The sequence below is a fragment of the Anolis sagrei genome, chromosome 2 (assembly GCF_037176765.1).
Source record: "Anolis sagrei isolate rAnoSag1 chromosome 2, rAnoSag1.mat, whole genome shotgun sequence".
In the NCBI taxonomy this organism is placed as follows: Eukaryota; Metazoa; Chordata; class Lepidosauria; order Squamata; family Dactyloidae; genus Anolis; species Anolis sagrei.
In genome coordinates, this window is record NC_090022.1 from 16456402 (window position 1) to 16480463 (window position 24062).

Below are 24062 nucleotides of genomic sequence, written 5' to 3' on the forward strand. Positions count from 1 at the left end.
CCCAACCCCCCCCCCCCAAGTGCCCTTCTTTGGAGATACCACCTTGTGTCCATCTGCCCATGCCTCCACTCCTCCTTGGATCTCCCTCTTTCCTCTCTCACCTGCCTTCCTCTCTCTGCAGCAGACCAGGGTCCATTTACACTACGATGAAGAATTAATGCTGTTTGCAGCACTTTAGCTGCCATGGTGCAATGCTACTGAATCCCAGGAGTGGTTGTTTTCCAAGGTCTTTTCCCTTCTTTTCAATAGTGCTCATGCCTCACCAAACTACAGCTCTCATGACTCCATAGCACTGAGTTGTGGTAGTTAACATGGTGTCTAATTCCATCCATGCTACAGTGTTGATGGGGCCAAGAGAAAGCCTTCCCCATCCAGTCAGAACACTCTGCCAGGTTCCTATGGGGCAGTGGTTCTCAACCTGTGGGTCCCCAGATGTTTTAGCGGACCCTAACAGCTGGTAAACTGGCTAGGATTTCTGGGTGTTGTAGGCAAAACACCTGGGGACCCACAGGTTGAGAACCACTACTATGAGGGGATAGGGTGTCTAAAATAGGCTGGAGTTAAGCTGCATAGGGCTTTATAGATTATACCCACCCCTTTGAGTTCTGCCTGGAAATAAACCAAGAACCAGAGAGGCTCTTTTTCTTTTTTAGGAAGGGAGATTTATTTATTTATTTATTTATACTTCAAACTTATATGCCACCACTCCCCTGGGGCTCAGAGCGGCTTACAAGAACAGGCTAAAATCTAAAAGAAATTAAAAACAAATTTAAAACAAATTTAAAACAATTAAAAACAATTTAATACAGCAACATCAAATGTATGCTTAGAGAATATAACTTGCAAAGTGCCCAGGAAGACAGAGAAAGAGGAAGCGTCATATATTCAGTTTCTCAAAGGCAGAGGTATTTGGAGAGCTCAGAGGTTGCAGTGCCAGAGGTTGGGCAGAGGCGGAGTCCTCAACTGATTTCCAAGAAGAGAAAGTCTGAGAAACGAAAGTAATAAGGCTATTAGCTTTGTCTGGTCTTCCCAGTTGAACAGCATCAGCAACCATGGCCTCTGGAGACTCTCTGAAGAAGCTCTGTGAGGAACTGGCCTGTCCCATCTGCTTGGAGTATTTCAAGGAGCCTGTGATCATATCCTGTGGGCACAATTTCTGCCAGTCCTGCCTGGATCAATGCTGGGAAGGGAAAGAGACCTCCTGCCCACAATGCAGGGAGAAAGTGCAGGAAGGAGACATCAAGCGGAATTGGCAGCTGACGAACTTGGTGGAGATAGCTATGAAATTGGGGAGTCAGAAGGCAGAGGAAAAGGGCAGAGTCTGCCAGAGGCACCAGGAGCCCCTGAAGCTCTTCTGCAAGGACCACGAAGACCCCATCTGTCTGGTGTGCGACAGATCGAAGGAGCATGAAAACCACAAGGTGATTCCTCTAGATGAGGCAGCAAAAGAGTACAAGGTAAGAGGAGGTAAAGTCCCATTCCACAATACGGAGGGGTTGCTGGCAATTCAATATCCTGTGGCCTGGGGTTTTCAGAAAGTTAAGGGCCATCTACACTGTAGAATTCGTGTAGTCCGGCACACCTTTAACTGGCTTGACTCGATGCTATTTATTTATTTTATTTATTTCCTATATTTATACCCCGCCCTTATCCCCTCGAAGGGGGACTCATGGAACCAGGAGAGTTGTAGTTTTACAAGGTCTTTAGCCTTCTTTGCCAAAAAGTGCTGCTGCCTCACCAAACCACAACTCTCAGAATTCCATACTGTAGATGCACTCTAAGACATGGAACAATGAATCAGATGACAGAAAGACCATTAGGAAGAATGTACGGATGGAAAGAGCTGTTCTCTGGTGGAATTCTCTGTAATGTGTTGGAGTTTCCTTCTCTAAACAGAGGCTGAATGGCCATCTGTCAGGGGATGCTTGGATTGTGTGTTCCAGAGTGGCAGAATGAAGTTGGATAATGGCTTTTATTGCACAAATCTGCTATTCCAAATGTCACTGACAGTGTCTACATACTGAGTTGAGCGCTTTATTATCACTATTCTTTTTATTTGCTTGTTTCTACCTATTCGGCAATGCTGGGACAGAAGTGGAAGCAGCATTAAGAAAAGGAGAGAGGTCAGGATCGTTCAAAGCTCCTGAAAAATCCAGTAAACGTGGCCTGTTTGATGGCATGATCTTTGAAACTATTGTCAACTGTGAACAACAGACGTGACCAAGGACTTTGTTTTTCTCTTCAGGATCAGATTGGGAATTTGCTGGAGTCTCTGGAGACGGAAAGAGAGAAAATTCTGGCCTACAAAGCAGATACAGAAAAGGAAACTGACTATGTTCTTGTAAGTGGGAAAACATTACAACTTTGAGCCTGTGTCTGGACAAACTGGATACGCAGTGCAGACATCATTGTATCAGAAATGTCCACCATTACAAAATACCTGATAACGTACAGAAAATATTGACCCAAGTCCATTCCAATGGCAGACCTTTGAAGGAATTCACGAAGCTCTTTCACTACTGGATACTGATGTTTTCTATGCGAAGAGACACAAGTCTCTTGTCAAGGAAAAGTTGAGAACTCCAAAAACCCTTTATTCTGCCTCTCACTCCTGTATCTCCTTTCCTTTATTGCAGAAGGTAACCCAAATTCAGAAGGAGAAGACAGTGGTTGAATTCAGATGCATGCACCAGTTTCTAGAAGAACAAGAGAGGCATCTGCTGGCAAAAATGGAAGAGGTGGAGAAGGAGATTTGGGCCAAAAGGGAGGAACATCTGGCCAGGATCTCCAAAGAACTCTTCTCTCTCTCAGGTCTCATGCAAGAGGTGGAGGAGAAGTACCAGCAACCAGCAAGTGAATTTCTTCAGGTAAGGCCTATTTTCTCCCCATGGACTGCTGAGACAGTGACACCTTTGACTTCGAATGGTTCAGTGTACACAGACTTTGTTTTATACACACAATATTAAAAATATTGTATAAGATTACCTATATAAAACAAAATTACAAATACAAAACATAAATGAATTTAGTGTTTAAACTTGAGTCCCATCTCAAAGACATCTTACTATTCCAAAATCTGAAAAAATCCAAAGCACTGCTGGTCTCCGACTTTTCAGATAAAGAATACCCAACCTGTAAGGTGGTATGATGGCTCCTTTCAACAGAGAACACAAAGGTCCTTGGGACTGTGTCCAAGCCTTTAACACTTCTTTAGAATCATAGAATGATAGAGTGGGAAACGATCAAAAGGGTCATTCAGTCTAGCCATATTCTGCCATGCAGGAATACACAGCTGCAACACTCCTGTAAGACCTCCAAAGAAGAACCCAAGTTGAACATGAGTCACCAAAGTGATGCAGAAGCTATATATATATATATGTATATATGTATATATATATATATATATATATATGATCCTAGTCTACCTCAATAGTATAGTGTCTCAAAGGGACATAAAAGTCCTTCTCTATTCTGCTTTCATCAGTCCGTACCTGGAACAATCCTGTGTCCAGTTCTGAGCAAAAGAATTCAGACAGGATATTAACAAGCTGGAAGGTGTTCAGAGAAAGCTATCCAAAATGGCCAAAGGTTTGGAAGCCAAGCCCTAAGAGGAGTGGCTTAAGGAGTTGGGCACATTTAACCCGGAGAAGAGAAGACTGAGAAGTGACATGTATGCTATGTTTCAGGAAGAGAGAGCAGGCTTTTTTTCTCTTGTCTCAAACAGTGGAGAGGTCTTCTTCACTGAAGATTTTTAACAGAGGTTGGATGGCTATCTGTCAGGAATGCTTTGATTCTTGCATAGCAGATTCTTTGAGTGAAGAGATCCACTTTCCAAACATCCTGGGGCTTGAAGAAGGTGCATTTGAATAGTAATTTGGTGGCTCAGCCAAAAAGCTGTTTGAAATAGATACTCATGACATAGAATCATAGAATCAAAGAGTTGGAAGAGATCTCATGGGCCATCCAGTCCAACCCCCTGCCAAGAAGCAGGAATATTGCATTGAAATCACTCCTGACAGATGGCCATCCAGCCTCTGTTTAAAAGCTTCCAAAGAAGGAGCCTCCACCACACTCCGGGGCAGAGAGTTCCACTCCTGAATGGCTCTCACAGTCAGGAAGTTCTTCCTCATGTTCAGATGGAATCTCCTCTCTTGTAGTTTGAAGCCATTGTTCCGCGTCCTAGTCTCCAGGGAAGCAGAAAACAAGCTTGCTCCCTCCTCCCTGTGGCTTCCTCTCACATATTTATACATGGCTATCATATCTCCTCTCAGCCTTCTCTTCTTCAGGCATTGTCTCCCATTCTGTATCTTTGCATTTCGTTTTTTCTGCCTAAGTGGAGTATTTTGCATTTGTCCCTGTTGAACTTCATTTTGTTAGTCTTGGCCCATCGCTCTAATCTGTCAAGATCGTTTTGAATCCTGCTCCTGTCCTCTGGAGTATTGGCTATCCCTCCCAACATAGATTTCTCCCATCTCTCTAGTTTGTGGAGGGAGGGCTGTTTCACCCTCCTAGGTTTGCTTCAGCTATTGCAATGAGTTGGAAATGCTACCTTTTCAGAGATATGCTGAGTTGTTTATTTCCTTCATTCACAGGATATTGGAAGCTTCTTACAGGGGTAAGTGAATCTCCCACCATATCTCAGGTTTTCAAGTGAAGCACGTGCCTCTCCCATCTTTTCAGGCTTTTCAAAGTAGCAGTGCATTGTACGATTCAGTGTTTGGCTGGGGTTCATGGTAGAGTTGGACTTGATGCCTATGAGGCTCCTACCATCCCTGTCATTCTGTAGGTGCATCTACACTGTAGACCAGTGTTTCTCAACCTTCCTAATGCCACAACCCCTTAATACAATTCCTCATGTTGTGGTGACCCCCAACCATCAAATTATTTTTGTTGCTACTTCATAACTGTAATTTTGTTATTGTGATTAATTCCAATGTAAAGTTCCAGAGGTGGGGAGTGGCCACGGTGAAGGCCCCCTTTCTCATCCCCACTAGCTGTGCTTGAGACGAGGGTGGGACCAAGAAGAGGGCCTCCTCTGTGGATCGCAGTGTTTGTGCTGGTTTATATGCAGATATGCAGTTCTTCAAATAGTCTGGGCCCTAACCGTTTAGAGCAGTGGTTCTCAACCTGTGGGTCCCTAGGTGTTTTGGCTTAAAACTCCTAGAAATTCCAGACAGTTTACCAGCTTAGGATTTCTGGGAACTGAAGGCCAAAACATCTAGGGACCAATAGGTTGCGAATAACAGTTTTAGGGCTTTATAGGTACCAGTACTTTGTATCTAGCCTGGAAGCGGAGCGGCAGCCATTGGAGCTGCCGCAGCATGGGAATAGTTCTCTCCATGTACGGCACTCCAGTTAGTAACCTGGCTGCCAGTCTCTGAACTGTTGCAGCTTCTCAACTATCTTCAAAGGCAGCCCCACATAGTGAGTGTTGCAGTAGTCCAGATGTAACTAAGGCATGGACTACCATGGCCAGATCTGGTGTCTCAAGGTATGTGCTCCTGACCACCGCCAACACCTGGAGTTCCAGGGTCAGTGATGAATCCAGGAGCACCCCCAGAGTGTGAACCTGTGTCTTCAGGGGAAGTGTGACCCCATCCAACTCAGGTTGTAATCCCACACCCTCATCTGCTTTACAACTGAACAGGAGTCTCCTGTTTTGTCTGGATTTACCTTCAACTTATTAGCACAAATCCAGTCCACCACTGTTGACAATAACCGGTTGAGGGGCAGAAAGGCATCCTTGGCTTTTGGTGGAAAGGAGTAATAGAGTTGGGTGTCATCGGCATAAATTTGACCCAAACTCCAAAATTCCAGATGATCTCTCCCAGCAGTTTCATGTAAATGTTAGCATGGGGGACAGAATTGAACCCTGAGGGACCCCACAGGCTACCAGCCAGGGAATCGAACAGCATCCCCCAGTTTCCCTCCAGGAAGGACTGGAGCCTCTGCAAAACAGTGCCATCCAGTCCCGTCCCTGAGAGATGACCTAGAAAGATACCATAATTGATGGTATCGAAAGCTGCTGAGAGGTCCAGGAGGACTAGCAGGGACACACTCCCCCTGTCTAATTCTCTTTGTAGATCATCCACCAAGGTGATCAATGCCATCTCTGTCCCATGACCAGGCATGAAACCAGATTGGGAGGGATTCATATGATCGGTTTCATCCAATAAACTTTAGAGTTGTGAGGCCACCACCTTCTCTAGAACCTTACCAAGGAAGGGGTGGTTTGAAATTGGATGATAATTTGAGTGGGATCAAGTCAATGACGGAATGGATCTGAGTGACTTTATCTGCAAAGAAACTGGCAAATTCATCACAATGAGCTGCTGATTGGTTAGGGATCCCTGGCTGGACAAGATTTAATAGTCCTCTGACCACTCAAAACAACTCTCTTGGGTAGTTCTGTGCAGATGCAATGTTGGCAGCAATGAATGATTTTTCTGCTGCCTTCATTGCTGCAGAATAGGCTTTTGAATGAACTCCAGGCTATGCTCAGTCAGATTCGCTATGAGTTTTCACCAATGCTGATCTAGTCTCCATTTCACTTGCTTCCTCACCGCTGGCTCCCTGCTGTACCAGAGAGCTGACTTGGCTCAGCATATATCTTATAAGACTACAACTCCCACAATGGCATAGCATTTAGCCAGGTCTGTGGAAGTAGTGAGGAACCCTCTGATATTGTTCTTTCTCCTCCAGGTATCAGAAGAAGGAGAAATGTGAAACTCCTGCAGTTTTTCCTCCTGTCCTGAAATGGAAGATCTGGGACTTCCGTGATATAGGTTTCTTCCTGGAGGCTGTCATGGAGCAATGCAGAGGTAACCAAATATCAGAAAGGATTTTTAATGAGATGTGACATTTCATCAGAAAGGGTATCATCAACACTGTAGAATGAATGCAGTTGTCACCATTGCCATATAAGATTCAGGTTATCTGTTTCGAACTGGATAATATGGCATTGTAGACTCATATAATCCAGTTCAAAGCAATAATCTGGATTATATGATAGTGCAGAAGGGGTCTAGGGCTGGATCTACACTGCCATATCATTCAAATTATCAATCTTAGAACTGGATTATATTACTCTTCACTGCCATATAACCCAGTTCAAAGCGGGTAATTTGGATTATTTGGCAATGTAGATGGGGCCTAGGTCATACAGTACAACTCTATGAGCAACTTCTATCAGATGTTTGAAACTACAAGCTGACTGTAGGACCTAGAGATCACTAGAGAGGTGTTCTCTGTGGGAATTTCTAGATCAGTGGTTCTCAACCTGTGGGTCCCCAGATGTTTTGACCTTCAACTCCCAGAAATCCTAACAGCTGGTAAATTGGCTGGGATTTCTGGGAGTTGTAGGCCAAAACATCTGGGGACCCACAGGTTGAGAACCACTGTTCTAGATCCTCCAGCATGACTCTAGGGCTCAACCTTTGGCGGACATTGACCACCAAGTCACACAGCAGGACCTGGAGATTCAGAGAGAGGACATTTTAATCAATCTGTGAATGATCAGATTAACTATTCTTAACCTCAGTCTGAGAGGCGGTTAGCATTTCTCTGTAGCTGTCTTAACTCCTTATGCACTGAGACATACTTAGCGAGGAAATAGGCAGAGGAGGTTCCCCTCAACCCATCCTTTCTTTCCTTCTAATGTGAACTTTTCAGACACCTTTTGTCTACATACCCAAAGCTTCCATTCCCCTATGTATTCTGCATCACATATTGCAACACATAATGTATCTATTGAATTCAATGTTTGGCTGTACATTGCGTGCCAATGCAGTAATTCACATTTCACAACCAATGCCACCATTCCCTAATGAGACATAACTGTATGTGGTTGAAGTTACGCTTCATCTCTTGGATGAAGGATCTCAGCCACGTGAATTGTTTCCTCTTGATTTCTGAGGGCCCTTCCACACAGCCATATAACCCAGAATATCAAAGCAGAAAATCCCACACTATCTGCTTTGAACTGGGTTATCTGAGTTCACAGTGCCATATATCCCAGTTCAAAGTAGATAACGTGGGATTTTATTCAGCTGTATGGAAGGGGCCTGAGAGTCACCATGTCCTGCTAAGTCTCTCTCTTTCCCTTCTCTCTTTAGACTCTCTGGAATCTGGAGTTCAGCAGCAAAAAGGTAAACCAAAAAGATTTTGTTTAAGAGGGGTTTGCTATGGCCTTCCCTCGGAGGCTGAGAGTGGGACTTGCCCAAGGCCACCCAGGGGCTTTCCACTGCAGGGGGGGGGGGGTATTCAGACCCTGGTCTCTCAGGCCCCATCTACACTGCCATATAATCCAGCTTCTGAATCCAGATTATCTACTTTGAAGTGGACTATATGCCAGTATAGACTCATATAATCCAGTTCAAAGCAGATAATCCGGGATCAGATTCTGGATTATATGGCAGTGTAAATCCATCCTCAAAGTACAATAGTCTCACTGTAGTCATCTTGGCTCTTAGGCAGCATTCGGGCTTCATTTAGCTCAGTTTATTTGCCTCTTCAGCAGAAGTCTCCAGAATCTATTTATTTATTTATTTATTTTTATTTCATGCACTTTTACCCCGCCCTTCTCCGCCCGAAGGAGGACTCAGGGCGGCCTCACACAAGCACCATACGGTGCCGTCAATAAGTAAACAATCCAAAGTACAATTAAAGCATTAAAAACCATTAAAACATTAAAAACCATTAAGACACATTATATAATTCATTAGACAGTAAATTATGCATGCCGGCAAAACTAAATCCAAGTCTAGACAGATTCAATGTTGTAAATATCCTAAGTCTTCTTGCCAATTGCCGCTATCCGTTAATCAAACGCCTGGATTCTAGATACTGATATTTTCTATGTGAAGGGACATAATCATCATAATCATCATCATCATCATCATCATCATCATCATCATCATCTTTATTTATACCCCGCCACCATCTTTGTTGTTGTATGCAAATATACACATAAAAATATAACTATATACTATAAGGAAATAAAATAAAATACAAATACAAAAAACAGTATAAACACTTCAGACAATATAAAATCTGAATATCTGGACATGGAAAATTTGTCACAATGGGCATAGCCAGTTACGGAAATTAAAAGTTTAAAAGTTTAAAAACACTGGCTGAGAATGCAATGTAATATATTTGGACAGGGGATTCGAGGGACGAAGTAGAGTTTAATTGCACTAACAGGTAAAATAAAGTGCTTCTGAGGGCATTTTATGTAGGGTTTGGTCAGGTCAGGGATTATTGTTCATTCATTCATTGAAGGCACACTGGAACAGCCAATTTTTCAGACTCTTCCTGAAGACTGCCAGGGAGGGGGCTTGCCTAATTTCTCTGGGGCACGAGTATAATCATCATCATCATCATCATCATCATCAAGAAGGGAAAAAAGGATGACCCAAACAACTACTGTCCAGTCAGCCTCATGTCGATACCGGGCAAGATTCTGGAAAAGATTGTTAAGGAAGTGGTCTGCAAACACTTAGAAACAAATGCGGTCATTACTAATAGTCAACATGGATTTATCAAAAACAAGTCATGCCAGACTAATCTGATCTCTTTTTTCGATAGAGTTACAAACTGGGTAGATGTGGGGAATGCCGTGGATGTAGCGTACCTGGATTTCAGTAAGGCCTTCGACAAGGTCCCCCATGACCTTCTGGCAAGGAAACTAGTCCAATGTGGGCTAGGCAAAACTACGGTGAGGCGGATCTGTAATTAGTTAAGTGGACGAACACAGAGAGTGCTCACTAATGCTTCCTCTTCATCTTGGAAAGAAGTGACAAGTGGAAATGCAAGATACTCCACTTTGGCAGAAAAAATGAAATGCAAAGATACAGAATGGGGGACGCCTGGCTCGAGAGCAGTACATGTGAAAAAGATCTTGGAGTCCTCGTGGACAACAAGTTAAACATGAGCCAACAATGTGATGTGGTGGCAAAAAAAGCCAATGGGATTTTGGCCTGCATCAATAGGAGCATAGTGTCTAGATCTAAGGAAGTAATGCTACCCCTCTATTCCGCTTTGGTTAGACCACATCTGGAATATTGTGTCCAATTCTGGGCACCACAGTTCAAGAGAGATATTGACAAGCTGGAATGTGTCCAGAGAAGGGCGACTAAAATGATCAAGGGTCTGGAGAACAAGCCCTATGAGGAGCGGCTTAGGGAACTGGGCATGTTTAGCCTGAAGAAGAGAAGGCTGAGAGGAGATATGATAGCCATGTATAAATATGTGAGAGGAAGCCACAGGGAGGAGGGAGCAAGCTTGTTTTCTGCTTCCTTGGAGACTAGGACGCGGAACAATGGCTTCAAACTACAAGAGAGGAGATTCCATCTGAACATGAGGAAGAACTTCCTGACTGTGAGAGCCGTTCAGCAGTGGAACTCTCTGCCCCGGAGTGTGGTGGAGGCTCCTTCTTTGGAAGCTTTTAAACAGAGGCTGGATGGCCATTTGTCAGGGGTGATTTGAATGCAATATTCCTGCTTCTTGGCAGAATGGGGTTGGACTGGATGGCCCATGAGGTCTCTTCCAACTCTTTGATTCTATGATTCTATGATTCTATGATTCATCATCATCATCATCTTTATTTATATTCTGCTTTTCTCCCTCACAAGACCCAAAGTGGCTTAAAACATATTAAAATCATGTAAACAACAATCCATATAAATCAATATTAAGTATAAAAACATCATAAAAAACCTGGCTGCAGCTCTTTGGACTAAGTGAAGTTTCCGGGTACTCTCCAGGAGAAGCCCCACGTAGAAACCATTACAGTAATCTAAGTAAACAAGGCAATCCTAGGCAAAGAATTGGTCCCGTGCCCCAAAATGAAATATGAGGTATATTAGAAATTCCATAAACTGTTGGAAATAAATGCACCATAACCTTATTGAAAAGGTAAAAAGGATGTCACATCCAATGTGAATCTCCATGAACACGTGGAGACCACCTTTGGAAAACCACTAGTCAAGAAAAGCATGACCTTGTTAGAAGTCAGCCCTTTGAACAAGTGATATTCCTAAGCATTCATGTAATGGCACTCAGGTAACTCAGCTGTTAAACCGAAGAACCTGTCCATATCTGTAGCTTTCTGGTGAAATAATTACCTCACAAACAAAGTTGGAAGGATTTAGTTCAAAAACAGGCATCAGAGAAGATAACAAAGCTCCAGCTGACAGGAGGAGGATTTCCTTGTCATTTTATAAAAAAGGTAAATGGAAGCTGAACCCTACAGCAATTCACATCTGTCTGTCTCTTTTTTCCTTTCTTTCTCCACCCCTGATGTGCTTCCGCCACCAACAGCACATGTGACTCTGGATCCAGACACAGCCTATCCTCAGCTCATACTCTCTGAAGATTGCAGGCGTGTGACATTTGGAAAGAAAATGCAACTTCTTCCTGACAATCCTGAGAGATTCAGTGACTATGCTTATGTGCTGGGCCAGGAGGGATTCACAGGAGGCAGGCATTTTTGGGATGTCCTTGTGGGGAGTGAGGAAGGATGGTTTGTGGGTGTTGCCAGGAAGTCTGTGGAGAGGAAGGACTTAGACCACCGCGGCCCTGAAGCTGGGATCTGGGAAGTGGGAAAGTGGAGGAGTGAGTACAGCTTCTCCTCCAACAATGATGAGGACCTGTGTCTGACTCTGAACGAGGAGCCCAAGAGGATTCGTGTGACTCTGAATTACGAAGGGGGTCTGGTGGCCTTTTACGATGCAGACTCGGCAGCCATGATCTTTGAATACCCTCCAGCCTCTTTCTCAGGTGAGACCCTCCTCCCACTGTTTTATGTGAAAAGAAAAGCCCAACTGACACTCTCTCCTTAAGGATGGAGGCCAACGTCCAAAACCTCACACCAGCTGAGACACAAGAGGAACTTTATCTCCAGAGAGCTGGGGATGTTGCTTTTCTTTGTGGGGCCTCTGCTCTCTTTTTATATATTTACCTAAAGACTGACTGGGAGGCTGGAGTGTGAATGATGAAGCCATTTCCCAGTGCAATGCTTAGCTCATGGATCGGCCAAGGACTTCCTCTCCCATTTGGAAAGACAGCAACAACAACCACATCAAAGAGGGAAAAACATAAACATAATAAATAAACATAATACTAAACATAAACATAATAATACATTGAAACCAATTGTTACCCAATAATTCTATAATTCAGTAGTAGGTGGGCAGCCTTTCTATTCCCCTTTCACCATTTCTTGAACTTCCAGAGGGATGTAAGTTGGATTTGCTTATGAGGCTTTGGTTTCACACCCAAACAGCATTGGATCAAGTACGAATGAAAACTGGTCAACCATATTTGATGGTTTCATTTTTGTAGGTTTTAATTATTCAGAGATTTGGTTAAAATAGTCTCTCTGGGAATATTTAGGTCCTTCAGCGTGGCTCTATGGCCAGATTCCTGTGGGAGTCAACTATAGCTATTCCTAGGCAGAACAATTATCAAGGCATTTATAAGGGCTCTAAAATGAATCTGTTGGAAGTTGACCATGTTCCCTTTTTGGCTTTTTCTATCTTTTGAATATTTACCACTTCTGCTGTACTTGTAAGGTAGTAATAAATGTTATAAAGAGAATAGTGCACAAATAGTGTGGTGGACTCTTGTTTTTGCTGCAATGAACAATGAAATGTTGATTGGGTTTCCCCAAAAAAAGGTGAGTCCCATTTTCCCCCACAGAAATCTTGAGAACTAAACTGGGCTTTTCCAAGTAAAAAAGGAGAGATGAGATAAGGCAAGAATAGAGTTGCTGCCAGACATCATATATTTTTCATTGAACTGTTTATATTTACATTTTTAAAAACCCATTGTACCGTATTCTTTATGGTGCAAATATTATTGTAAAGTGGTAACTGTAGAATATGTCTTGGTTAGTGCTCTCTGTCAGGGAGGATAAAGTTGGGAGGGGATTTCCCCCATTGAGACTATACTCCTCTCTTCACACAAACTGAAACCAGGTTTAGAAGAACCAACAGAATCAGGAAAAGCCTTTAATATTTACATGAAGCCACTGGGGGAGATCATCCGGGGTGTGGTGTCATCTGTACGCAGATGATGTCCAACTCTGTCATTCCTTTCCACCCGCTACTAAAGAGGCTGTTCAGATCCTGAATCAGTGCTTGGCCGTTGTGACAATCTGGATGAGTGCGAACAAATTGAAATTGAATCCAGACAAGATAGAGGTACTCCTGGTCAGTTGCAAGGCCGAACAGGGCATAGGGTTACAGCCTGTGTTGGATGGGGTTACACCCCCCCCCTGAAGACACAGGTTTGCAGTCTGGGTGTGATTATGGACCCAATGCTGAGCTTGGAACCCCAAGTTTCGGCGGTGACCAGGGAATTATTTGCACAGTTAAAGCTTGTGCGCCAGCAAAATTTCATTTTATCTAAAATAAGCAATGAATCCTGTTTGCATATATAGATAACAGTTTTCCTCTCCCCAAGAAATGGGGAGAGAAAAAACATTTGTCTGCCTCACACGAGGCAGGGAGGAGTTCTGGAGGAACCCTCCAGAACATCCGGGGGCGTGGCCTGCTAACACAGGCCAGGCCCTCCCAGGCTCATTCCACGCCTGGAAGTTGGGGAGAGAGGTCGCAGAGAAGAGCGAAGACAAGAAGCCTGAAGAGGTTCAACAAAGAAGAGAAGAAAAGAGGTTAAGGGGATAAGAAGAGCATCTACAGGTCTGTACAGGGGTCCTGGGGGAGGTAGGCTTCACCCACCCCCCACCCCTCCCGGACGAAGGCTGGGCCCTTCAGGGCCCTTCACAGAGGCCTTGGTTATGGCAAACAAGGGCCCATGTGCCCAGGGGCCTGGAGCTGGGCGGCTTGGCATGCGGCTAGCTCGCAGCGTCAATTTTGGGCGCCGTCCGGGCCGTTGATGGAGGCCATTGTGGGAGATGGGGCGGCCGCCATTTTAGGATAGGCCCAATTTCGTTTGCCACATGGGGCAAAATGAAAGTGAAAGTTATTTCAATTACTTTATTTTGGGCCGGATGCGTGTTATATGTAGTAGGTATGATGTTAAATATACACAGGTAATAGGGGAGTTATACCCTTGGCTACAGTGGTTGCTGACCTAAGGTCGATAGTTCTTATTTGGGAGCAGAGCGAGCTCCCGATGTTAGCCACAGCTCCCAAAAAATGGATCAGGGAGAGAGCTCCTGCTGTTAGATCCAGCTTCTGATACCAAAAAAAATAATAAAAAAATGGATCAGGGAGAGAGCTCCTGCTGTTAGATCCAGCTTCTGATACCAAAAAAAAAATTAAAATAAAATAAAATAAAAATTATTAGTTTAAATAGGATCAGAGGGGGAGCTCCTGCTGTTTGATCCAGCTTCTGATACAAAAGAAATGGATCAGGGAGAGAGCTTCTGCTGTTAGATCCAGCTTTTGATACCAAATAAAATAAAATAAAAATTATTATTTTAAATAGGATCAGAGGGGGAGCTCCTGCTGTTTGATCCAGCTTCTGATACCTAAATAAATAAATAAATAAATATTATTTTAAATAGGATCAGAGGGGGAGCTCCTGCTGTTAGATCCAGCTTCTGATACCAAAAAAAATAAAAAATAAAAATTATTATTTTAAATAGGATCAGAGGGGGAGCTCCTGCTGTTTAATCCAGCTTCTGATACCAAAAAAAAATAAATTAATAATAATAATAATAAAATAAAATAAAAATTATTATTTTAAATAGGATCAGAGGGGGAGCTCCTGCTGTTTGATCCAGCTTCTGATACCTAAATAAATAAATAAATAAATATTATTATTTTAAATAGGATCAGAGGGGGAGCTCCTGCTGTTAGATCCAGCTTCTGATACCAAAAATAATAATAATAAAAAAAATATTATTTTAAATAGGATCAGAGGGGGAGCTCCTGCTGTTTAATCCAGCTTCTGATACCAAAAAAAAAAAATGGATCAGGGAGAGAGCTCCTGCTGTTAGATCCAGCAATGAAGTCAAATGGGAAGGGATCAATAAGCCCTGTCGCGGGCCCTGGCCATAAGTATTGCAAGCTCCTGATGGGAGCCTTAACTTATGTGACCTCCCAATGGTACAGTCTTTGCCAGTTGCTACAGGTGAGTTCCCTTGGTTAGCCCCAAATTAGGTTGGCCTTACAGTCGGCCTGTATACTCAAAAAGGAAAATGACTAGAGCAATAAGCCCAGTGGCAGGCCTGGGTTGGTATAGGGGGGCGAGCTCCCGCGGTTAGCCTCTACTTATGTAAACCTTATAGTGGGACTAATTGCAAATGTGAGTAGATCAATAGGCCCCAACGATAGGCTTTGGCTACTGGGGTGCGGGTGAGCTCCGGTTGTCAGCCCCAACTTGTGATAACCTCACAGCAAGACTCAATGCAAATGGGAGTAGATCAATAGGCCCAATGGTAGGCTCCGGCTACTTGGGTGCGGGGCGAGCTCCTGATGTCAGCTCCAACTTGTGATAACCTCACAGCAAGACTCAATGCAAACGTGTTGCCCTATATGTTTAGATATATATAAGGGACAAAGTCTTCGTCAATTTGTTATACTGGCGCTATATACTTATTGACACAGTCACTGGTTATTTTCCTTTCAGGATGGCGCCGAAGAAGAATGTGGGCGGCCCTAAAGGATTACAGGGCCAAGGCCTTGTTTAAATATCAAAATCTAATATATGGGGCATATGTCAACTACACTGGTCAGGCGTGGCTTGTTTACGATAGCCGCTTTTGTTCTGAGGCTGCCACGATGCCTAACAAGCGATGGGACCTCATCGACAGTCAATTGTGGATGGAGGTAATGAATACAACCAGAGCAGTTTCTGGTGAGAAGGCCGATAGCGGCCATACTATACAAAACACTAAAGAGAGTCAGCCCTTTCGACAGGGAGGCCCAGCACAACAGCTGCAAAGACAAAAGGGTATGTGAAAGATCAATAGGCCCAGCGATAGGCGCTGATTACGTGGGTGTGGGGTGAGCTCCTGATGTTAGCTCCAGCTTGCGATAGCCTCACAGTGAGACTTAATGCAAATGTGAATAGATCAATAGGCACAGCGATAGGCTCTGATTACTTGGGTGTGGGGTGAGCTCCTGATGTCAGCCACAACTTGGGATAACCTCGCAGCAAGAAGCAATGCAAATGGGAGTTCATCAAGATGCCCGGTCTAGCCTTGGCTTCCCTTGCATGGCATTTTGAGAGCTCTGCCTTTAGGTAAAGCAAACACAAGTAAATAGCATATTAGTTGCTTGAACAGTGGGTCACTTGAAGGGCGAGCTTAGGGTGAGCCTCGGACTATTACGTTATAACTATATAAGAGTCGGTTAGGCACAGATTTAAGCAGTTATGCATTGCCCTATATATATAAGTGATAAAACATTGTCAATTTGTTTTACTGGCGCTTTATACTTGTCGGCCCAGGGAGCTTGCGCCCGCGATGACTGTAAATATCAGCACTCCTGTGCAATATGCCAGGGTAACCACGCAACCAATAGTTGTTACAAGGGAAAACCCACAAGAGGTGGGCCAAGAGGCGCCCAGTTCAGTAGAAGGAACCCAGGACAGGTTAATGTTCCAAAAGGGCCCCAGCCCGATCAAAGCGGGTCCGCTTAGTTGCTGGCTGGAAAGTTAGCCTTACAGAGCTGCAGCAAATTACTTGCGTTGCGGCTTTAGGAGGATTTTCAGATCCCGGCCCTTGAGCCATGTTCCCCACACATCATATTATGAATAGTTTTTATATCAGGCGGCGGCGTGGAATGCACGTTTTGCAGCTACGCGTGAGTGAATTGGTGACATTAGCCAATAACGATACCTCACACCGCGCATTTTTGGTTTCCGACATCAAAGTTTTTTAAGATAGTGTGGAAATCAGAAGTAGAACTTCCAAAACAGACCAGAAGTTACATACGGTTGGTTCAGCCTAGTTATCATTACCGTCACAGGCCACGCAGGGCTGGCATATAGAAGAATGGTACTGGTCTGCGGACACAGTTATGTTTCTGGGCAGTGAGGGAGGCCCACAGGACTGCCTATGGCCAGCACTTGGGTCTCTCTTCCACGGCAACGGTGGAATGGAGAGGCATGAGAAGCCTGCGTTGGGACGGTTTGTGCCCCTTTGTTGTTTGATGCCGGGAGTGGTTTTTCCTCCTGATGTGTTGGTTATCCACCTCGGTGGTAACGATGTGGGCCTGTTAGCAGGCAAAGCCCTCTTTTGGTAAGCACGGGCGGACATTCGAAGGATTTATTGGTCATGGCCCAGGGTGCACGTCGTTTGGTCTGCTATCATACCTCGTTGCTAGTGGCTGGAAGGAGGCGACGTGGGAAGGCTCGAGAAAGCCAGAAAACGAGTGCACTGGGCCATGCGACTGTTCACGCAGGGCTGGCACATAGAAGAATGGTACTGGTCTGCGGACACAGTTATGTCTTCTGGGCAGTGAGAGAGGCCCACAGGACTGCCTATGGCCAGCACTTGGGTCTCTCTTCCACGGCAACGGTGGAATGGAGAGGCATGAGAAGCCTGCGTTGGGACGGTTTGTGCCCCCTTTGTTGTTTGATGCCGGGAGTGGTTTTTCCTCCTGATGTGTTGGTTATCCACCTCGGTGGTAACGATGTGGGCCTGTTAGCAGGCAAAGCCCTCTTTTGTAAGCACGGGCGGACATTCGAAGGATTTGTTGGTCATGGCCCAGGGTGCACGTCGTTTGGTCTGCTATCATACCTCGTTGCTAGTGGCTGGAAGGAGGCGACGTGGGAAGGCTCGAGAAAGCCAGAAAACGAGTGCACTGGGCCATGCGACTGTTCATGATCCAGCGGAGGGGTCATTACATTGAATACCCAAACATCACACGTGACGACGAGAGGTTGTATTGTGGTGATTGAGTACATCTTTCAGAATTGGGCAACCAACGATTTTCATTAGATTTACAGGAAGGTATTAGAGGGGTGTTAGAGGAATTGGTGGGGGATGGGGGCTAAATGGACATTTGCCCCCAATCCGTGGCGTAAATAGATAGGGAAATTCCTTTAGTCGGTGTGCACCTAGGGCACCCCTTTAAGGGGTGAAAGGCCCTTAAGTTAAACACTCACCTACAGTGTAAAGGGTGAGGTGTGTTAATGGCCTTTATTTGGAAGGAGTCTCGATACAAGAGCTCTGGAAGAGACTCCTCATTCCTTTCCCTTGATGGTGATACGGTTTGATTACCGAAAACCAGGTGCTTCGCCCGGAAATTGTTATTGTCGGGTAGTGATGCTACCTGGGTTAGGTTACACCAGTTCCTTACACCCTTGAGTTAAGTTAAGAAATTAAATAGGTAACGTTAAATAAAAGTTGCCCAATTTGAATCCAAAACATTGGTGTTGTGTCTTCTATTCTCGTGCGTTTCTTCGTGGGTTGGCAGACAACAGTTTTCCTCTCCCCAAGAAATGGGGAGAGAAAAAACATTTGTCTGCCTCACACGAGGCAGGGAGGAGTTCTGGAGGAACCCTCCAGAACATCCGGGGGCGTGGCCTGCTAACACAGGCTAGGCCCTCCCAGGCTCATTCCACGCCTGGAAGTTGGCCCACCACTCCCGCCCATTAACAGTATAATTTGCGGTTGCCTGCGGAGCCGGGTAGGAATTTTTTCCTCTTCTTGTTTTATAGGAGAGGTTTTTTGCCTACCCTATACTGTTTAGGGGCTAGATAGAGGAAGTGGGCTACGCGTTAAATAGGCCAGGCTTAAATAGATAGGGAAATTCCTTTAGTCGGTGTGCACCTAGGGCACCCCTTTAAGGGGTGAAAGGCCCTTAAGTTAAACACTCACCTACAGTGTAAAGGGTGAGGTGTGTTAATGGCTTTTATTTGGAAGGAGTCTCGATACAAGAGCTCTGGAAGAGACTCCTCATTCCTTTCCCTTGATGGTGATACGGTTTGATTACCGAAAACCAGGTGCTTCGCCCGGAAATTGTTATTGTCGGGTAGTGATGCTACCTGGGTTAGGTTACACCAGTTCCTTACACCCTTGAGTTAAGTTAAGAAATTAAATAGGTAACGTTAAATAAAAGTTGCCCAATTTGAATCCAAAACATTGGTGTTGTGTCTTCTATTCTCGTGCGTTTCTTCGTGGGTTGGCAGACAAAAGGTTGTCATGTAATATGAACATAATTAAAGCATAGTGATTAATCACAAAAACAATATGTTTGGGGGGAGTATGGACAATGGATGATGGGATTTGCAGTACCTTCAACCAAATCAGCTCTGACTTCCACAGACCACTGAGATCCCCCCCGAATTACAGACCTGGACCAAATTTGGCACACAGAATTCCCATGATCAACAGAAAATACTGGAGGAGGTTGGGAGGAATTGACAGTGATTTATGAGAGACGTAGTTCACCTACATCCGGAAAGCACTGTGAACCCAAACAACTATGGATCTGGACCAATTGTTGCTTATTTGTTCAGTAGCTTCCGACTCTTCATGACCTCATGGACCAGCCTGCACCAGAGCTCCCTGCCAGCTGTCACCACCCCTAGCTCCTTCAAGGTCAAGCCAGTCACTGGACCAAATTGGCATGAATACTCAATATATCCAAATTTGAACAATGGTGGAGTTTGGGGGAAATGGATCTTGACATTTGGGAGTTGCTGAGATGTATAGTTCCTATGCCATCAAAGAGCATTCTGAACTCATGCAACCATGGAATTTACTCAAACTTGGCACACAGAACCCCCATGATCCACAGAAAATACTAGAGGTCTTTAGGGGAAATTGATTTGAAGGAGTTGTAGTTCACCTACAAACAGAGAAACTGATCTCCACCGATGATGATGAGCTCAGCAGGGGGTGAGGGCTGGGCGGCAAAGGCTCTGCAGACTGCCGGGCCATGTGGAGCTCTCTGCCTGGTTCTGAGCTCGGAAAGGGGTGAGGGCCAGGCAGAAAAGGTCAGAAGGGCGTGGGGGCCAGGCAGAGGGCTCCTCGCACTATCTTGCCTTTTGGGCAGCCTTTTCTGCCCAGCCCTTGCCCCTTTCCGAGCTCAGAAGGGCGCGGGGGCCTGGCAGAAAAGGCTGCCCAAATGGCAAGGCTGTGTGGGGAGCTTTCTGCCTGGCTCCCACGCCCTTCTGAGCTCCACTTGGCCCCTTCAGGCTGTCTAGGGGGGTTGGCAGACATTTTGGAGGGGGCGGGGCCAACCAAGGCAGCCTCGTGGCCCCCAAAAATGGCCTAACGACACCCCTGGGAGACACGCTTGAGAACTGCTGATCTAGACTGTGGAATTAGGGCCTTTTGATACCACTTTAAATGCCATGGCCCCCAGTGATGCAGTGCGTTACACCCTTGTGCTGGCAGGACTGAAGACCGACAGATTGGAGGTTCGAATCTGGGGAGAGCATGGATGAGCTCCCTCTGTCAGCTCTAGCTCCCCATATGGGGACATGAAAGAAGCCTCCCTCAAGGATGGTAATACATCAAAACATCTGGGTGTCCCCTGGGCAACGTCCTTGCAGAAAAATCTCTCACACCAGAATTGACTTGCAGTTTCTTGAATCACTCCCGACACACACCAAAACTGCATGGCTCAATGCTTTCAAATTATGGGGGTTGTAGCATCAGGTTTTAACCTTCTGTGCCAAAGGGTGTTGTTACATCAATAAATTACAATTTCCATGCTTCCATAGCATTGGGCCAGAGCAGTTAAAGTGGAGTCAAACTCCATCAATACAGTACAAATGCACCCTGGTCTTGCTCACACAATCATGTTTAAGTGCAACACATTCACCCACCTGTGTTCCTCATGGGATCTGCTGTAGTGAAGGAGGCTTCCTTCGGTAGCATTTGAGGCAAAGTAATCTATATTTGGCTACCTCACTTAATTAACAAGAGGTTGCTATTCTAAAGGACCAGATGCTGTCTGATCTTGGATGCTAAGCAAATTCAGCCCTAATTAGAACTTGGATGGGTGACCATAAATGAATCCCAGGTGCTACAGATTACATTCCTGTGGAAGGAATGAGCAAAACCACCTCTGAATCTTCCTTGCAAAAGGAAACACTATGAGATAGATGGGTTTACCCATCTGCCTATGCCTCCGCTTTTCCCTGGATCTCCTGCTTCCACTCTCACCTGTCTTCCTCTCTCTGCTGCATCCCAGAGTCTATTTACACCACGGTCCAATGCTACTGAATCAAAGGAGTTGTAGTTTTCCAATGTCTTTTTCCTTCTCTGTCAGAGGGCCCATGCCTCACCAAACAACAGTTCCCATGACTCTATAGCACTGAGTTGTGGCAGTTAAAGTGGTGTCAGATTCCATTCATTCTACAGCGTAGATCAGTGGTTCTCAACGTGTGGGTCCCCAGGTGTTTTGACCTACAACTTCCAGAAATGCCAACCAGTTTACCAGCTGTTAGGATTTCTGGGAATTGAAGGCCAAAACATCTGGGGACCCACAGGTTGGGAACCACTGGTGTAGATACACCCCAAGACAAGACAAAGCCTTTTTCTTTCAGTCAGAAAGGTCAGCCAGGTTTCTATGGGGGGATCAGGTCGGATAGGCTGGACCTAAGTTGCAAAGGCTTTATATAGTAGATTATATTAACCACCCCTTTGAATTGTGCCCGGAAGTAAACCAAAAACCAGCAAAGTCCTTTTCCTTTCCTTTTTTTTTAAAGCAAAGGAGTGATATGCTCAGAGAACAATTTGCATAGTTCCCAGAAAGGCAGAGAAAGGGAAAGGGTCCTCTTTTCAGGTTCTTGAAACTACAGGCATTTTAAGAATTCAGATCTTACAGTGAAAGAGGCTGGCCAGAGGCGGAGTCAACAGGTGCTGTCCATGAAAGGAAAGTCTGAGAAACAAAAGCTAGATCATTACGTCTCTTCTCTTCCTCCTGGAGTATCAGCTGCAACCACCATGGCTTCTAGAGACCCTGTGAAGAAGCTCTGTGAGGAACTGGCCTGTCCCATCTGCCTGGAGTATTTCAAGGAGCCAGTGATCATCTCCTGTGGGCACAATTTCTGCCAATCCTGCCTGGATCAGTGCTGGGAAGGGAAAGAGGCCTCCTGCCCACAATGCAGGGAGAAAGTACAGAAAGGAGACATCAGGCCAAATAGGCAGCTGGTGAACCTGGTAGAGATAGCCATGAAACTGGGAAGCCAGAAGGCAGAGGAAAAGGGAGGAATTTGCCAGAGGCACCAGGAGCCCCTGAAGCTCTTCTGTAAGCACCACAAAACCCCCATCTGTATGGTGTGTGACAGGTCAAAGGAGCATGAGAACCACAAGGTGATTACTGTGGATGAGGCATCGAAAGAGTACAAGGTAGGAGAACGTGAAGTTCCACCTCACAATATGGAGGAGTGGCTGGTAATTCAATATCCTGTGCCCTTGGGTATTCAGAAACCTAAGGTCACTGTAGAATTCGTGTAGTTCAATACACCTATAACTGTTTGACTCAATACTATGGAACCAAGGGAGCTGTAGTTTTACAAGGTCTTTAGCCTTCTCTGCCAAAGAGTGCTGATAACTCACCAAACCACAACTCCCAGAATTTATTTATTTATTATTTGTTTTCAGCATTTCTACCCCATCCTTCTCAACACCCTCCCCCCCCCCCCCATGGGAGGGGGTTGACTCAGGACGGCTTACACTCGGCAGCAATACGATGATGCAACATACAAACAAATACAATAATATAGCATAAAATAATAATAAATAAAACAGTCGATAAATCGTTAAGTTAAAAACATTTAAAAACATTTGTCAGCCCATATAACCATTCCAGTCCAATTCCATATCCAAGGTGCTTTTATGCCTGCTCTCCAAAAAACTTGTCCCAGAACCATGATTTCAGTTTCTTCCAGGCTATCCTTGAGCCCTGGCAATTAAAGTAGTGTCTGTGCTGCATTAATTTTACATTAATTCTACAGTGTAGATGCACCCTAAGACATGGAACAATGGCTCAAACTACAGGGGAAAAAAGGATTCGGCCTGGTCATTAGGAAGAACTTCCTGATGGACAGAGCTGTTCCATGGTGGAAATTGCTGTATCTGATTGTGTTGGAGTCTCCTCTAAATTGCTGATAACTCACCAAACCACAACCGCAGCATGTGGATGTTATCGCATATATACATTGATTAGTACAGAAATGAGCCCCGGTGTGCAGTGGGTTAAAGCACTGAGCTACTGAACTGGTTGGCCAAAAGGTCGCAGGTTTGAATCCAGGGAGTGGGCTGAGCTCCCGCTGTCAGCCCCAGCTTCCACCAACATAGCAGTTCGAAAACATGCAAATGTGAGTAGATCAATAGGTACCGCTCCGATGGGAAGGTAACAGTGGTGGTCCATGCAGTCATGCTGGCCACATGACTTTGGAGGTGTCTATGGACAATGCCGGCTCTTCAGCTTAGTAATGGAGATGTGCACCAACCCCCAGAGTCGGATATGACTGGACTTAATATCAGTGGAAAACCTTAGTACAGAAACAAAACCTGTCACATTCAGATACTTTGTTTGTTTGAAGGAGCTCATTATGTGTAAGGAAAATTGTGGAAGTAGCATTAAGAAAAGGAGCGAGGCCTGCCAATAAAGGTCAAGATTGTCCAAATTTCCTATAAAATCCAGTAAATGTGGTGTGGTTGACAGCATGATATTTGAAACTACTTTTCTAAACCTTGGACAAAACAATTGACCAAGGACTTTATTTTCCTCTTCAGGACCAAATTTGGAATTTGCTGAAGTCTCTGAAGGAGGAAAAAGAGAAAATTCTGGCCTACAAAGCAAATAAAGCAAAGGAAATTGACCGTTGGTTGGTAAGTGGGAAAACATTACAACTTTGAGTCTGTGTCTGTATAAACTGGATATGCAATGCAGAAATAATTGTGTCAAAATGTTTTTAAAGCCTGATAGCCTATGGAAAATATTAACCCAGGTCCATTCCAATGGCAGGCACTTGCAGGAATTTAGAAAGCTCTTTCACGATGTCAAGGGATACAAGTCTATTTCTTCCTGCCTCTCACTCCTGTTTCTCCTTTCTTTCATTGAAGGAGAAAACCCAAATGGGGAAGCAGAAGACTGTGGCTGCATTCAGAGATATGCATC

The 24062-nt window shown here is 44.8% G+C and overlaps 1 protein-coding gene across 1 annotated transcript; it reads left to right on the forward strand.

Moving 5' to 3' along the window:
- The first annotated feature begins 1052 nt into the window (after positions 1-1052).
- LOC137096302 (zinc finger protein RFP-like) lies at positions 1053-23774 on the forward strand. The gene is made up of 8 exons (XM_067465413.1): positions 1053-1457; positions 2246-2341; positions 2637-2867; positions 4593-4615; positions 6703-6821; positions 8115-8147; positions 11323-11781; positions 23678-23774. Exons 1-8 carry the CDS (start codon positions 1053-1055, stop codon positions 23746-23748), a joined length of 1437 nt encoding a protein of 478 aa, XP_067321514.1. The 3' UTR covers positions 23749-23774.
- The last annotated feature ends 288 nt before the right edge of the window (positions 23775-24062 follow it).

Excerpts from the sequence above, each read along its gene's own strand:
- LOC137096302 (XM_067465413.1), top strand. The coding sequence starts at position 1,053 with ATGGCCTCTGGAGACTCTCTGAAGAAGCTCTGTGAGGAACTGGCCTGT. Across the intron at positions 1,458-2,245 it reads AGGCAGCAAAAGAGTACAAG|GATCAGATTGGGAATTTGCT; the intron begins GTAAGAGGAGGT and ends TTTTCTCTTCAG. Across the intron at positions 4,616-6,702 it reads ATTGGAAGCTTCTTACAGGG|GTATCAGAAGAAGGAGAAAT; the intron begins GTAAGTGAATCT and ends TTTCTCCTCCAG.